General features: G+C 52.1%; 2 protein-coding genes across 4 annotated transcripts; one reads left to right on the top strand and one right to left on the bottom strand.

Annotated features, from left to right (window-relative positions):
* Positions 1–64: 64 nt before the first annotated feature.
* Positions 65–6,534, top strand: STAR (steroidogenic acute regulatory protein). 2 transcript variants are annotated; one of them, XM_040617971.1, is made up of 9 exons: positions 65–590; positions 1,175–1,464; positions 2,266–2,768; positions 3,328–3,441; positions 3,721–3,848; positions 3,930–4,088; positions 4,688–4,872; positions 5,043–5,136; positions 5,228–6,534. In XM_040617971.1, the coding sequence occupies exons 3-9, from the start codon at positions 2,705–2,707 to the stop codon at positions 5,333–5,335; spliced, it is 852 nt and encodes a 283-aa protein (XP_040473905.1). In that variant the 5' UTR covers positions 65–590; positions 1,175–1,464; positions 2,266–2,704; the 3' UTR covers positions 5,336–6,534. The 2 variants fall into 2 exon arrangements, with proteins under 2 accessions (XP_040473905.1, XP_040473907.1); XM_040617973.1 differs by lacking the exons at positions 65–590; positions 1,175–1,464 and having other exon boundaries at positions 1,485–2,768.
* ASH2L (ASH2 like, histone lysine methyltransferase complex subunit) lies at positions 6,019–15,439 on the bottom strand. Of its 2 annotated transcripts, XM_040617968.1 has the most exons (17): positions 15,287–15,439; positions 15,029–15,098; positions 14,243–14,388; positions 13,402–13,490; positions 12,956–13,050; positions 12,718–12,813; positions 12,397–12,492; positions 12,057–12,132; positions 11,339–11,356; positions 9,883–9,976; positions 9,290–9,507; positions 8,900–9,067; positions 8,366–8,559; positions 7,852–7,944; positions 7,525–7,623; positions 7,134–7,193; positions 6,019–6,686 (listed from the first exon to the last, which is right to left on the bottom strand). In XM_040617968.1, the coding sequence occupies exons 1-17, from the start codon at positions 15,418–15,420 to the stop codon at positions 6,579–6,581; spliced, it is 1,854 nt and encodes a 617-aa protein (XP_040473902.1). In that variant the 5' UTR covers positions 15,421–15,439; the 3' UTR covers positions 6,019–6,578. The 2 variants fall into 2 exon arrangements, with proteins under 2 accessions (XP_040473902.1, XP_040473903.1); XM_040617969.1 differs by lacking the exon at positions 11,339–11,356.
* Positions 15,440–15,732: the final 293 nt, after the last annotated feature.

The raw sequence follows: 15,732 nt of genomic DNA, 5'->3' as shown, positions 1-15,732 counted from the left end.
GGGGACCCAGCGGGGGCTGCAGGGGCTTTCTCAGCCGTTTTACCTCCCCCAGCGTTTTCTCTCTCCTCTGGCCCCCACAGATGTGGGTGGGAGGGTGCTGGGTGCCTGTCCTGGAGCGGGGCCATGCCATCTTCCCAGGCATCCCCTTGCTGGCATGCAGGATGCGGCCACGTGCTCCCCGCACCCCCAGCACCGCCAGCTTGGCAGGACCTGGCTTGGCATGCCCAGACGAGGATCTGGGTAGGTCTAGGTGGGTCTGAGCTGTGGCTGGGGCCTCATCCTGCCGCAGGCAGGTGAGCGGTGCTAGAGCACACATGGGCTCAGCCAGGCAGCCCGGCTGCCTGATCTCAGCACATCTCCCTGATGGAGAGGTGCCTTCCCAGGGCCCGAGGTAGGTGCTGGGACCCCCGTCCCACCCCTGACACCCGCGGCACCACGCTGCTCCCCAGCACCGGTGCCACCCCTGGTGCCACCCCCGGTGCTGCGGGAGGGCTGCCGTCCCTTCCCCTTGCAGGCTCGGACGCCGCAGGCAGCTCGGTGGCACGGTGACAGCGTGGGACCCCTGAGAGATGACTGGAGGAGATGCCAAGGTCACATCAGGAGCTGTTGAGGGTCCTCGGGGTGTCCCAGTTAACCAGACCCTCTTGAGGGTCCTGGGGACCCTTTCGGCACAGCTTCCCGACAGGCTGGGGGTCTCAGTGTGCCGCTCCGGGGACTGGCTGCCTGGAGCACCTGCCTTGTGCACCACGGGGCAGCATCACTGTCCCCATGTCCCCAGCTGCGGGGCACAGAGGGGCTTGTGCCCCTCCAGCCCCCGCAGCCCCCAGCCGGAGGGGTGACTCTGCCTGGGCTGTTTTGGTTCTTCTCACAAACAACAGCGTGTCCTTGTGCCGAGGCCTTGCGCCCGGGAGCAGCTGCTCCCTCTGGGATAACAGCGGGCACGGCTGGTCCACAGCCGAGGGGTCTCCCTGCTGCCCCGGTGCCGTGTACCCCGGGCAGGGGGGCTCTGGGTGCCGGGGGGTGATGCACCGTGCTCTCACCGCTCTCCCCAGGCACCGCAGCCCCGTCGGTGCTCGGCGTGTGTTCGGCACGAGCTCCACTGCGGGGGTCAGGAGCTCCCGGCAGCGGCTCAGGGATTTCAAACCCTCCTGATTTTTCCTCCCGCTGTCCGCAGGCATGCGGGGACCAGGAGGATGAAGCCCAGCCCCCGCGGGGGGATTGCTGCAGCGGGGACCTGGGAATCACGCCCGTGTGGGGACTTTCCCAGGAAGCATTCGGGAAAGGGATGGTGCAGCTTCTGGCTTCCTCCTGGTCCTACCAGCGCCTTCACCTACGTGCGCATCGCCGACACGAGTGCAAGGTGTCTTGTCTCGCACGTGACGGAGAGCAGCAGCCCCAGGGATGGAGAGGAGCTGTCCTGGGGGGCGGCAGGGCCGGAGCAGCGGGACCATTCCCAGGCGGCAGGTAGGACCCAAACCGTCTCTTGGGGGCTCAGTGAGGGGCTCCTCGGGGCCGGGGTGCTGGTGCAGGAGTGGCTGACCTCCCCCTTGGCCAAGTTGTTGCAACAGCGGGGAGGAAGGTCAGGTTCCCTGCGGGAGGGTGCAGGGGCTGACGTCAAAGGAAGCAGCTGGTGATTCATGGGTTCTTGGGAGCGCTGGTCTCTGGAGCTGTAACTCATCCCAGAAATGTCATTTCATCCTTGAGTGTTATCGCTGCTCTGCCATTGCCCACCGCTCCCAGCTCCACAGCAGATAAACCAGCCTCTGGGGGAGGTACGGGGCTGCCCCTCGCTCCCAGCCCCGAGCTTAGTGGCTTAACACGTTTAATATTCAGCTTTGTGTAGGCTGAAAGAGCGGCTGCATCAGCATGGTGCTGGTGGGGTGAGGGAGGGCTCCAAAATGCTCTTGTCCATGCAGTGTGCACGAAGCATCCCCAGTGTTCCCGCTGCACGCGGCCATCCCGGGTGCCCACCCACCCTGCACACGGTCACGGGTGCCAGTGGTGCTGGCAGGTCCCAGTCTGCAGGGTTTGGTTTGTGCACGGGGGCTCTAATGCAGCGAGGGCTCTGTGGTGGGTCTGGCCCCCAGGGCAAGGACAAACGGCCCCATTCTTGTGTCCGGCTCGGCTGAGCCTTGCTGCAGTTATTCTGGGATGGTTGTGCTGTGAGATGGTGTTGTGCATCGTTATCCGTCATTATCTGTTGTTTTCTGCCGTATCAGTTGTTACACGTTGGAATTAATCGTTATCTGTTGTTCTCCACGCCAGCTGATCCATGCAGGGGCAGCCGTGCTGTGGACCCCGGGTCCACATGCAGTGGGGTTTATCCCCAGCACAGGGGTCACCTGCAAAGCCCCGTCTGTGCCTCCGTCTCCTGCCCTCGCCTTGCTGCAGGAGCTCACTGCGGAGCGCGGATGGGGGCTGGCCAGGCTCCATCGTGCCAGCACCACATACGAGCACACGTCTGCCCACGTGCGTGCATCTGCTCGCCGGATGCGACCCGTGGCCCCCGGCAGATGCACAAGGAGCCAGGTCTGGCCTTGGCCCCTGTGGCCCTGCCATAAGTGATGGCTCTTATCTCCCTGCTGACAAGCCAGCATCCTTCAGCTGGCGTACTTAAGGCTGAGTGCCCCGCGGGCCGGCCAGAGGAGCGCTCACCACAGAGACGCCCGCCCGCAGCACCCACAGCTCCATCCAGACCAGGGAGATGCTGCCCGCAACGTTCAAGCTCTGCGCCGCCATCTCCTACCGGCACCTGCGCAACATGACCGGTGAGGGGCTGGGGGCCAGGACGCGGGGCTGGGGGAAGCCCCTCTCCATGGGCTGCCTGCCCTGGGCAGTGCCGGCAGGGCGGGAGGAGGCTGGGGGCTCCGGGGGGGCTCTCCCCACCCCATGCCATGTTGCTTTCTGGGTTTTGTGTTTTACTGTCTCCACGACCCTTTTTGTCACAAACCTATTGCTGGGGTCCGACAGGGATGGCTGCACGTGGAGGGTAGCAACAGGCGATGCCCCCACTGGCTGCGAGGGTGTTTATTGTCCTCCGTTTATACGGCCCGCCTGGGCACCTCACGATTGCTCCTCGGTATTTTTACAACTGTCGCTGGCTCCCCACATGCAGCGCAGCGCCTGGGTTTGTTTAGGACAGCTTGTGGCCCCGAGCAGCGCAATGGCAGTCAGCTGCTCTCGGTGCCTGCGGGGACTTCAGCGAAGGGGGGAAGCAGAGACTTTTTCGATGTTGTATTGTTTAAATCCGGAAGGGGGGGAATAAGATAGCAAGCCCTCTGCAGCGCGGCGCTTGGTGCTGGCGAGTAACGCGCTTTCTGCCCTCAGGTCTGAGAAGACAAGCCACTGTTGCCATCAGCCAGGAGCTGAGCAAGCTGGCCTGCCGCAGCGCAGGACCCGGCCTGTGGATCAACCAGGTTCGCAGAAGCAGCACCTTGCTCAGTAAGTGCCCAGCAGGCGGGGGTCTGCCCCTTTCTGCCGGGTGGTGACCGGCACAGGACAGGGCTGGAGGGTGGCCGGAGGGAAACCTGCTTGTGGGCAGCCCATGCTTTTGCTAAACAAACGGCAAAGGCAGGCAAGCAGCCCGGAACCGAGTTTACTTCCCTGGCCCCTAGGCGCAGACAAGTGTATTTGATGTAGATAAAGCTTATCTGGCATTTGGATGTGTTAGCTGTGCCGCGTTCTTCCGCTCACTCCCGATTTTGTCTGATCCCGCGGCAGGCTCAAGGCTAGAGGAGAAGCCCTTCAGCGAGATGGAAATGTCTTACATCAAGCAAGGGGAGGAAGCCCTCCAGAAATCACTCAGCATCCTCGAGGACCAGGACGGCTGGAAGACTGAGACGGTGGTGGTAGGCGCTCTGCTTTGCAGCAGACTCCACCTGGTCCTCCTGTAAATATCTGCGAGATTAATTCTGCCTTCCCCTCCCCAGGGTAACGGAGACAAAGTGCTGAGCAAGGTGCTCCCAGACGTGGGCAAGGTGTTCCGACTCGAGGTGGTGGTGGACCAGCCCCTGGACGCGGTGTACGGTGAGCTGGTGGACAACATGGAGCAGATGGGGGACTGGAACCCCAACGTCAAAGAAGTCAAGGTAGGGAGCGCGCGTCAGACGCGGCTCGGCCAGGGGCTCACGCACACGGGCTGCTCCGAGCGGCGCTGCAAGGGCCAGAGAATCGCTCTGCCCAAAACGGCAGGAGCACAGGGGTTGCTCCACCCGTTCTTTGGGAACGGAGAAGCCAGGCTTTACCTTGTCTGCATCCTGCTGCGGACGTAGGGCTTGTTCCACAGTAATCGCGTTGCTGCTGCAGCAGAAGCGAGCCTGTAGCAGCTTGTCTGCTATTTACGCTGTAGGAATCGCTCTTTACTGCCAGGGAGTGGGCCAGGTCTGATGCTCATTTGTACTGCGCCTGGAGGAGAAACAGCACAGCACCCCACCACACAGGGAAGGGCGTCTGGCTGTTCCACAGCTTGTCCAGACTAAAAGAAGCATTAAGAGAACTACCTTCTCTTTTCAGATATTGAAAACTAACATTCTGCATTCTGGAATTAAGCAGATATTTGCAGGTTTTCTCCTTGTAAACACCAAGTTTCTGTAAGAGCGTGTATTTGAACACACGGTAATCAAAGCTAGCTTTGAGCTGTGTTTACAGTGAATACTTGAAATTAATGTTTTAATTCTAAACTCTGCAGATTCTCCAGAAGATTGGAAAGGACACAGTGATCACCCACGAGAAGGCGGCTGCTACCCCCGGCAACATTGTCGGACCACGGGACTTTGTGAGCGTCCGGTGCTCTAAGAGACGTGGCTCTACCTGTGTCCTGGCTGGCATGTCCACCAAGTACGGAGCTATGCCAGAGCAGGAAGGATTTGTAAGGTAACCGCCTTTTGCCTTCACTTACAGGGTGTGCAATGGGAGCCAGGTTCACACTCCAGCTTCTAGCACTGGCTCTGGGTAATAAGCTTCATCTCAGCAGGAAGAACTGCTGAGGAAACCCTGAAAGTCAGACACTGCTGGCTTAACTGTGCACTCCCGTCCTCTTACAGAGCTGAGAACGGCCCCACGTGTATGATCCTCCGCCCGCTGCCCGGCCGTCCTTCCCAAACCAAGCTAACGTGGCTGCTCAGCCTCGACCTGAAGGTGAGTTTTGCGGCGAGCATCTCAAAGCAGCAGCCGGCGCTGCTGCATGCGAGGCAAGTCGCACCGACGGGCTGTCCCTGCTCCTCCCCAGGGCTGGCTGCCAAAGACCATCATCAACCAGGTCCTGTCCCAGACGCAGGTCGACTTTGCCAACCACCTTCGGGAGCGCCTAGCCCAGACAGCGGCCGGGAGCTGCTGACTGCACCGGCTCGTGGTGCAGTGCTTGCTTCAGGGGCGAAGGAGTGACTCCGGTAATTACTAGAGGGTAATTACAGCCTGTGCTAATTAATCCAGGCCTTTAACAGTAGACACCACTAATTTAATACATAGTTTCAATAGATAAATAAAGCTTTGTTTATTGAAACTACTTGGACCTCAAATTTCTGGTCCAGCATTTGCTCCATTGAGCACATGCTGGTCCAGTCAGGCCCCTGCGACCTCCCTAACTAATTAGTTTCAATGAATAAACAAAGCTTTAATTAGCGGTGTCCACTATGATAGGCCTTGGCCAATTAGTGAATAGAGTGGTCCCAGACCACTGCCTGGGAAGGCAGGAAGACCAGCACAGGACCGACTTAACCCCAGATTTTACTGCCCTCCTTCCCCCAGAACACAAACAGCACTTACCTAAAACTTTTATTCCCTTCTCCTCCCCGTGCAGCAAGTCTAATTTATTTTTCCTGTACAGACACATAAAATGTCAAATTATTTATTCATTCAAAGCTCTGTATTGATGATTATTGGCAGGAGGCCCTGTCTAACTTGTCAGTGCAGCAAGCTGAAGGAGATCTTCAGCTCAAGAGCTCTCTAAAGTGTAGCTACTTTGGGTTTGTCTCACTCATAAGTTGCAAGACCAAAAAAAAAAAAAAAAAGAAAAAGAAAAAGAGTTAAAGCTTTTATTTTTAAACTGGTTTCCAGTTTGCGGGGGGGGGAAAAAATACAGTTTGGACGAAAGCCCAAATTTCAGTCTTACATGCAGTAGTCTTGTTACAACACAATCCTTCTGGCTGGAAGCTGTTGTTTACAATTCACCGAACACAGCTTGGCAGAAGCGTCAGTGTTGCTTCTGCAAGTGTACACACAGCGGGTAGGGCCAGCTACAGCCTGCTCTCACTGAACTGTTACAACCCAGGTACAGCACACGAGCAGTTACCTCAACACAATGCTTGCTTCTTCAGCTAGCTACACTGGAAAAGTTACCGAAGACTCCAAGAAATGCCCACAAATTGCACAATACATACTAGAACTGCATTCACTTAGACTCCAGCGTAGTGGTAGAGCGTGAGTCTTGAGCAGGTAACAAATATACACAGCGCCTGCTGTCCAGAGCTGCGTTGGCTTCAGCTTGTTTGCTCTGAGTGATGCATGTTCCTCTATAATAAAAACCATTTGACTGGATACCCACTGTGTTGCTTTTGTTAACGCTACGCCGCCTGCTTCCTTTATGGCTCCCAGGGTGGGCTTCGCCTCCCATCAACTTCTGTCTCTACGTGATACAGAACGTCTGCCAGCGTGTGTTCTACAACAGCACCCCAGCCCATGTCACTCATCTGCAAAGGGAATGAAAGACAGCTCCAGTCACGGAGTCCAGGCCCAGGACAGAGTGACTAGCCGTGTTGCACAGTAGCTTTCCAGTTCTGTTTCCCTCCTGAAAACATCGGGCGGGAGTGGTGGTGGAATTCCAAATGTGTCCTTAAACAAGAATTGAGGCCTCTTGTTGATAGAAGAGGCTAACACAGGCAAACCCAAAACAATCTGTCAAGAACAAGGCAGCATCTACTATTCAGTTAAAATTTAGCCAAATTATCAGGCTATCTGTCCTCAAATATTTTTAAATACAATCCTTTTGGCTACACCAAGTACAAAGATTGAAGAGGACAGACACAGGCTTGGTATAAATTGACTCCCACCACCACAACAGAATCGCGGCCGCCTTCTGTTGCAACACTGTGAGCCTACCACAAAGCAGGGGGTAAAAAGCTTCAGTTATTACTTACCGGACGGTAAGTGATATCTCTGGGTGGATACTTGAAATATGGCCCAAAGTTTATAGAAACCTGTGGAAGACAAGTTTGGTATTAGATTAAAAAACCCCACACAACAGGAATGTTTTTTTCAGTCTTTAGTCCGCATCCCCTCTGACTGCTGAGCCTGCCTATGCCCCATGCAAGACCACAGGAACAAACATCCTTGGCCTGGAAGGAGAGTGTTCATTCAGGAGTTTGATCAAGTTACGTCATACAAATGAACAGCATTGTTCCATACTCCCTTCACTCAAGTAATTCCCATCTCTCCTCTTCACTTCTTGACACGTTCCCAGAGTGCTCACACAGCATTGCTACAACTGTGATGGACTTAGGAATTATCATTCAAAGATACGTCACTTACCGTGCAGCCTTTGTACAAAGAAATAGCAGGAAAATAAACTCCTTCAAAGATGTCTTTAAAGGCAATTCCTTGGCTGGCACCGTTCTTGAAGAATATTATCTGAAAAGAAAAATGAAGAGGTTTTTTCCCATTGATGCTAACTTTCATGACCTTACTTGTGAACTACAAACCAATCCTCAAGATGCAGTTTAACTTACAGTTAACTAACGACCAGCCTCCCTTTGTGCTCATTAAATGCAAGCAATTAATGCATGCAATAGACCAGTCTCAGCAGCTCTCTGCTCTTCCTAAAGTTCTTCATCCTCCACCTACCAAAGCTTCACCTACCTGGCTTCCAGGTGCTTGCTTTAGGCTCTTCTCTGCTTTGTCCACAAAGTCCTTCTCTTCAAAGTACAAGTAGCTTTTGAATTTGATCAGAGCCTGAAATATTAGAAAACCACTTCAGAAGTGAGCCAGAAAACCCCTTACCTCTAGTGACGTAGTAAAGACGGGCAGACGTACAGGAGTGTGCTCTGGGATACGCATGACTGTTGGATCAGAGTACCCGTGAAGAGCAAAGTCACACATCTCAAATGTTTGAGAGAACCAGGAGGGGAAGAGAAGAGGGAAGGAGATGCAGGCACTCTCATTCAGCAGTCTTCCCCTGCAGAACTTCTGGGTGGGTCTGGGTATTTTGTTTTCTTGAGATCAATGCTTTGGACCTCTCCTCTACGAGCCAGCGGCACCCCGAGGCAGGAGGGAAAGGATGCACTCAAAGGGAGCAAAGGTGAGGCCAGAGCAACCCGTTTGCCACTTGTCCCCCTAGCCAACACTTAATCCGACAGCGAACTCCACACCTCACCTTATCCTTGTACGTATCAGGCAGTGATTTGGCAGTCTCAGTATCTTCTGGAAGACTGATGTAAAAGCCCAGTACATCACCCTGCCCGTAGCCAGATGAATAATGTTTCCCTATCGACTGGTGAAACTTTGTTCCCTTTTTGCTGCGCCAGGAGTAACTGAACTTGTCATATCCCAGAGGTGCCTGGAGGTTCCCTGCAGAAACCAACATTTCTTCATGAACACACAAGAGTGTAGCAGGAGCACGGCTGCATGTCCCGCTTCAAGTGTCAGAACACTAATTACATTCAGTTAACAAATACAACTGCATCGACTCCAGTGTTAAGCGAGGCCAAGCACGCAAAGCACACAGGCTCCACCCGGACTGCAGTTCTGCACGGGTTAAACCGCCTGCAGCGCTTCCCCTTAAGAAAAGCAGCGTTGAAGCGGGCAAGCTCAACATTACTTACCCTCTGTAGGTCTGCATTACTGGGGAAAGAAACACAGGAACCCGGCTGGAATCCCCTGCTAAGAAATACCCGGTAAAGTTATTTACCTAATGGCTGTGACCAGCCTAATCTGGCAGCTGTATCTGGAGGCATCTCATCCATGGATATTTCGAAGTACCAGGCTCCTTTCCGCACTCCATGTGAGGCTCGCACCATCGAATAGCCCTTCTCACCGATGACAGTCAGTCTGTCATCGGAAATCTTTAACTGAGGAGCTGCCGTAGATGAAAGAAGGCGATATGAGCAGTTCATTTGCAATTTCTAACGTGCACCGATGTCAGAAGGCAAGTGAACACACAGAAGCGGATCTAACACTTGCACCTCTTAAAGCAATTACGTCTGAAACGTCAGTAACCAGTAACATGAGGTTAAAGAGGATGGCCCCTCGTAAGAAGAGCCGGCTAATACAACTTGCATACGATTAGCAAGCTTTGTACCTCGGTCGTGCAGTGCCAGGAGGACTCGTTCATACAGGCAGGCTCTGTAGAGGTCCCCAGGAATAGGCTTTCCTGCCCAACAGTCTAACTCCAATTTTTCCGGGTCAGGTGCGTGGGGGTCAGGCTCAGCCAAGATGTAACGATACCCATCTTTATTAAAGGGGTGTTCCAAAGGATAACCGTGGGGTGGTAAGCGCTGAGCGGAAAACAACGGGTCACTGCAAAACACAAAAACTACAGGCTGGCATCTCACGGTGGCTACTGCTCAGTCACAAGTCAACCCAGGGCAGCCTCTTGCAGAGCTGTACCTGCGGCGCCCGTGGCCCGCACACCACTTTACTTCCAAGCGTATCCTCGTTTCACAGACAAAATTTCAAGTTTCAGTTTCAAAATCTCCCGTTTCAAATAATTTCTAGCATGTGACCTATCCATAACATCACAGGGTTATGGCATGATTCCCCTCAAATCTACCAAGGTCAGAGACAGGCAGAAGTCAGCTTAAAGGCATCAAAAGTAGAGCTGTCCCTCTGACCAGCGTACACCGCCTCGCTGCAGGTGGCTCACCACTGCCACTGAATCATCTTTCCTCTTACCTTCTGGTTTTCTTGGCCGTTCCCGTGGTCCCTCCGTCCTGCTGCTTGCGCTTCGCTCCCCGTCCCTTCCCACTGCCTCCTGCAGCCATTCCCCCTTAACACAGAGACCACGACATATTAAGCGGCTGATGATCAGAGAGAGCCCGTGTGCGTGGAATCTCCACAAACAGAAAGGGGCAGAAGCAGCCAAATTAAAACCAGTTCACGAGCTCAAGTACCTTCTCCCACAGTTGTATGTGAAACAGACTCTATTGAAAACGAGCACAGAAAAATCTAGAACTTGTAGACATTGCAGAAGTTGACTACAAGGTACATAAGTTTCGAGTGGAAGCTAAGTGAGATTTATCCACCAAATGAGCTCAACTCAAGCTTTTTAAGGCGAGGGCTAAGAATCCTTGCTGTTTGTAGATCTTTTGATCCACTTCAAAACCATTACTATTTGCTTTCATGGAGATTCCAGTCACAGTTCAAATTTATTTCTGCAAAAGTAGCAGAAAACCCAACCTACAGCACACACTATCTGATTTTAAGCAAACTCATCACATCCCAGTGACACTATGCTGAAGAAACACGCTGACGCCCATAAGCAATAGCACTTAACGTTAAATTTCCATCTATAAAATAAAATACACCCAAGTTGAGTCAAAATGTAAAGCAATAGAGGTGTTTCTCTTCAGTATCACCAAAATCAGTACTATGATTGAACAGCGTATCATTTTAAAATTACAGCACCCAATTTCTGCTCACAAGTAAAAGTGCGGTACAGAAAAGCTACATATCAAATTTAATCAAACTAATATCGGTGTAACATTTTAATATGTTAAATTGTATATGCGTTTTATCATTAGTCTAGTTCAGAATAGATCACTCTTGATTTACAAGGAAAACTACAGAACTTTTTATGTACTGTAGATAAACACCTTTATGGACTGCGTACTGTGTTGTAATTAAAAATACAGTCAGCTTGTAAATTATCAGCATTCCCCTTATGGTGTAAGGGATTCAAACCACTGAAGGAATACCATATTCTGCACAAACGTGACATGATCTCAGCTGCACTCGCTAGTTTTAGTGCGGATAAAACCTCGAGGCTCTCCAGTTTGTCATCACCTGCTCGCCTGAACAATCAGAATTTCCTATCAGCTCACAGACTCAGACCACCTCTTCAGGCATTAATATTTAACACGTAGTATCAGGTCAAATCATACAAAGTTAAAATAAACGTAAGTGGAAAATAAAACTTTAAACCAGTCAAGTGGGGCAGAATATGATAATGGAAAGCTTCTAACTGCTACAGATTAAAAAGTGAAATTGTTGTTTTCTATTAAAGTATTATTGCAATCACATCAGGGCACGCTTTTGATTTTTAATTGACTTTAGCTTCTAAGGTAATTGAGCAAAAAAGCTTTGCAAACAATAATACTTAAGTTTTAGAAGCTGAAAGGTAAATATTCACCTCCCAAAGAGGCTCCACCTGTAAGGACAGAAGTCGCACCACATATTTGTCAGATCTTCCAGAAATTAAATTAAAAAAAAAAAAAAACAGTGCATGAAATGGAAACAACACAGCCTTAGCCATCTATAACCCTGCTTCAAAAAGCCCAAGATACCTCCTGCTAGGCTCTGTCTGAGGGTGTTTAATATAGAATGCTGTAGCCTTGCGCACAAAGAAATCTCATCAACGGCTAACATTACCGCAGTAAGATTACTCTAGGTAATCTGAGCAAGCTAGCCAAAGTTGTTAGCACAGCTGCTATCATTCCGCAAAAAGGAACAGCAAAATGCAAGCAGTGATTATAAGGAATATATACTTTCCACAACTACTTGCGTTATCTCAAGAGTGAGGGAAATGGGAAATCTGAATAATACAAGTAGGCAAATTAAAACCATCATGAAACAAAACAGACAGCTCAGCTTTCCTGCAAGCATCTTTACTTAGCTGGCTGCCATAAAGAAAAGTTGAACCTTCACAAGAATGTAAAATTAATCTATCCCTATAGAAAGGCACAGGGAGGCTGGCTGAACATGTTTGAACATAACCATAACCTCAGTTCACACAACAGGTTTAACCGCAGCACGTCAACTAACATAAACTGCACAGACATCCAGCAACAGGACTGGGAAAACACAGCTTAGTCCCAGATATCCAAAGGCCACCTGATTAAAGAACTTGCCATTTAAGCTTCCGCTTGTGGATACAGCATTGTTCTGTTTCTGGTTATCATATGCAGGACCAATATTGGCAAGATCCTGAAAGACATTTAAAGCAAAACAACAACAACAAAAAGCGTGATGTATAGACTCAGTCAAGCTTACCACGCAAAGCCTGAACACAACAATTCCAGGTGCTGGAGTACTCCAACACATTGCCTGGCACAACACAGGCTCACAGCATGGCTTGGCTGAGTTTTGCCTGCTTGACTGAGGATAAGCGACCAGCAAAGAGAAAGAGAACTCCCACACCTCCCTCCCAACTCCCCAGAGCACAGCCTCCTTCCAGCTCTAGTTACGTACCTGGTCTAGAAGCCCGAACTTGGGGTAATCTTCTTCTGGGTCTTTACTCCCCGGGTCCGGATGCTCTTTCACCAAGAACACATCTCTTTCTTTACACTAAGACAGAGGAATTTAAGTTACCCTGTGTAAGATCCTATCACGATCATGAACAAGTGTTTAAATCACAGTATTTACTGTTAATACATAGCATGTGTATCAACCACATTAGCAGCATGAGAATCTTCACCATTTAGCTCCAAGTCCAGACCTCAGCAAACACAAACATCAGATGACTACATCATCCACTGAAAATCCTCCAAGAATTTAACTCAAAATACCTACCATAGTTTTGACAATATTATTAGGCCAAGTCATTTTCCCAGGTCTCTGTCGTGTTGTCATACACTCCCAGTACTTATCAATAAACGGGATAATATCCTGTAAAAAAAAAAATAAAATAAAACTGAGTCTTAACAGTCTGGGTCTGAAAGCCTCACTAATAGTATTTATTTGTTTGAACTTGCTCTTCACTGAAATCATAGCTTACAGAAATCTGTGATGATTTTTATGCCAGCCATACCTTATCTTTTGAGAACATAGTTTTCGGGTGCTCATCTTGTGTCCTTGACTGCCACGTTAAGTTGGCCAGAGCACTAAGGCACATTTCCTTGAGATCTCAAAAATAAAAATACACCAGAACTAGAATTATGCTTCACGGGGAAGATCGAACATACACCGCGTACAGCAATTGCTAACCACACAGCATCCGCGCTACCTTGAATAAAAGCAAAACCCTCACAAGTTCTGCCCTAACTCAGCAGCCCTCACAAAACAAGAGGATTTTCACCATAACAGTTAGCAGCAAAACATTTTTAGAAAAAAGCCACACATGCTTGTGGCCAGTAAGGGATTTTCTGGTCTATTGTGAAAAATGAAAAGCAGAACTCTTCCACCGCCTTTAGATAAAACGAAACTTCTAGGATTATCCTGCATAAGTTTCCAGTAAACGTGCTTTTTTACACTTACTTGCTTGTTTTCTTAAGAAATATGTGTTCCCACTGTGGTGGCAAACGTTACAATGGAAACTGTAGTTGGTCATGAAAGGCAAGCATGATCTGGAAAAGAGCACGTTGATTTGTAAGTTCTGGTGTACACTTTGCTTACCACATCAGATTAACAAATTAATGATTCTAGGTTAACAAATGAATTATTCTCTCCCCCTCCCCAGAAACATATTACAGGTTCAATGACATTTTCATCAAATTATGTTTGTCATGGGCATCAAGAAAAGACACAAAGCTCTTGAGAAAAACGTAAGCAAGCCAAGCCTAGTGTCATCTTCTTGTTTTAGAGAAGTCCTGAAATTCATTCAGCAACACAAGAGACAACATCCAGAAGCTCTGGACAAGGGGCTCCACCCGAGTCAGTTAATTTTCCTCAGAAGTCTAGAGTACTTTAGGAACAAAATCCAACCACAAAAAGCACCTGGTTCCAGAAAGCAAGCTGAATTTACTTCTCACTTACAGAAACATTTTATTTTTTGTTCACGCCAATGGAAAATGCACGCTGAAGCCCCCTCTGCTTTTCAAGTCACATTTACAGGCCTCGAAGGCACCAGGTGGCTTAGTCCAAGGGTGGCTCTGACAGCCCTGAGGTCTGCACAAAGATTTTTTTTTTAAAAAAGCTGAAATGTAAAAACATAAACACTCCCTGCTGTGGGGTAAAGCTTTTGTTATTCACATAACAAGCTGCTCTCCAAGCATCCAAGGACCCAGACGGGCTCCTGCTCCTTGGGAATTTACACTCGATATACTTCCACTGCTACTGACCCAAGTTTTGTGCCCAGCGTTAAGCAGAGCTTACGTACGTGGTATCAATGCCAAACGTGTCCGCTGTGAACCATTTGGTACAAATTCCACACTGCAGCTCTATCTCGCCGAGCTGCCGCCCGTTCTCTTCGTCCACCGAGCCCGCCTGCGTGTCCAAGGCTTCCGCGGTGTCCCCAGCAGCTTCCTACAACCAGAGCAGATCAGCAGACTTGGACTGGCTTAAAGACCGACTGAATCAGACAGGGAAGAGGTTTTATGCAGTAACCTGTCAAGACAGGAGAATTCAGAGAGGGTAACTTTTTTCTTCCCTTAATACACAGCCACGCTGTGAGCGAGCTGGGACTATTCCGTGGTTTCAGTTAGAACTAGTCGGATGAGGGAGGATTTAACTTCCAAAATCATCCTTTAAAGGGCTGGGCAGAAAGTCCTTCTCGTCTGAACCACGGGAACACGCTCAGGCTTTGGTTTTTCGGGTGACCTCGCCTTCTGCGTCCTCGCCTTAGCATCCTCGGAAAGCTGAGGGCGCTTCTTGATGCCAACGCGTCGGGTGTCGCCAGACACGGATTCGTTAAACACAAACGTTTTGTTTTCTGGCGAAGAGCTGCACGCCCGCCCGCTCTGCACCGCACGCCCCGGGCCTTCCCCTCCCCCCGCGCCGCCCGGGTGGGCGCTGGACCCGGACCCGACCCGTCCGGGACACGCGCTGGCGGGGCGGGAGGGGGCGAGCAGCCCCCGGGGCAGGTGGCCCAGGGCCACCTCAGCCCCCGGCCCGCGCCGCGGGGACAGCCGGCGCCCGCGCGCCCCCCCCGCACCTACCAACCTACCAGGGGGTCCTTGCCGTTGGCGGACTCCGTCTCCAGCGCGGCGGCGGCATCCCCCAGGCCGGCATCCCCCCTGCGGGAGCAGAAGCGGGTTCCCCAGGGCCCCGGCGCGGCCCAGGCCCGGGTCCTGACGGGGGGCGCGGCCCGGGACCCCCCGGGGCACAGGGACCGCCCAGCCCCCCTCCCCCCCGGCGGGGCGCCCCAGGCCTCCCCGAGGGGCGCCCCGAAACCCTCCCCGGCCGCGGGGCGGGCCGCGCATACCCCGGCTCGGCGTCGGTCGCGCCCGGCTCGGGCGGGGCCGGGGGCTCGGCGGCGGGGGCCTCCGGCGGGGGCTCGGCACCCTCGGCCGCGGGAGCAGCGATCCCCGCCCCGGCGGCCGCCGGCGCTGCCGCCATTTCCACCCGCCGCCGCGCTCTCGCGCGCGGCCGCAGCTCTCGCGAGACTCCGCGCCTTAAAGGGGCGATGCCGCTGCGGGGTGGACCGCAGCGCTCGGCCGAGCGGCGCCACCTGCCGGCGGGCGCCGGGAAGGACGCGGCGGTGGCCCGGGACAGCCGTAGCGTCGCGCTGCCTGGACGTGACGTCACCCTGCTCGGCCGTGACGTCACCCAGACCGGGAGCTAGGCGCGGAGCGGACCTGGGGATAAGCAGCCCCACGTCAGCGCATGTCCCCGCCGGTGCCCGGCAGGGCGGGGCGGGGAGTGCCACCC

The sequence above is a fragment of the Falco naumanni genome, chromosome 19, assembly GCF_017639655.2.
Source record: "Falco naumanni isolate bFalNau1 chromosome 19, bFalNau1.pat, whole genome shotgun sequence".
NCBI lineage: Eukaryota > Metazoa > Chordata > Aves > Falconiformes > Falconidae > Falco > Falco naumanni.
Note: the sequence above shows the minus strand (reverse complement) of the source record. Positions and strands in the feature narration are given on the sequence as shown.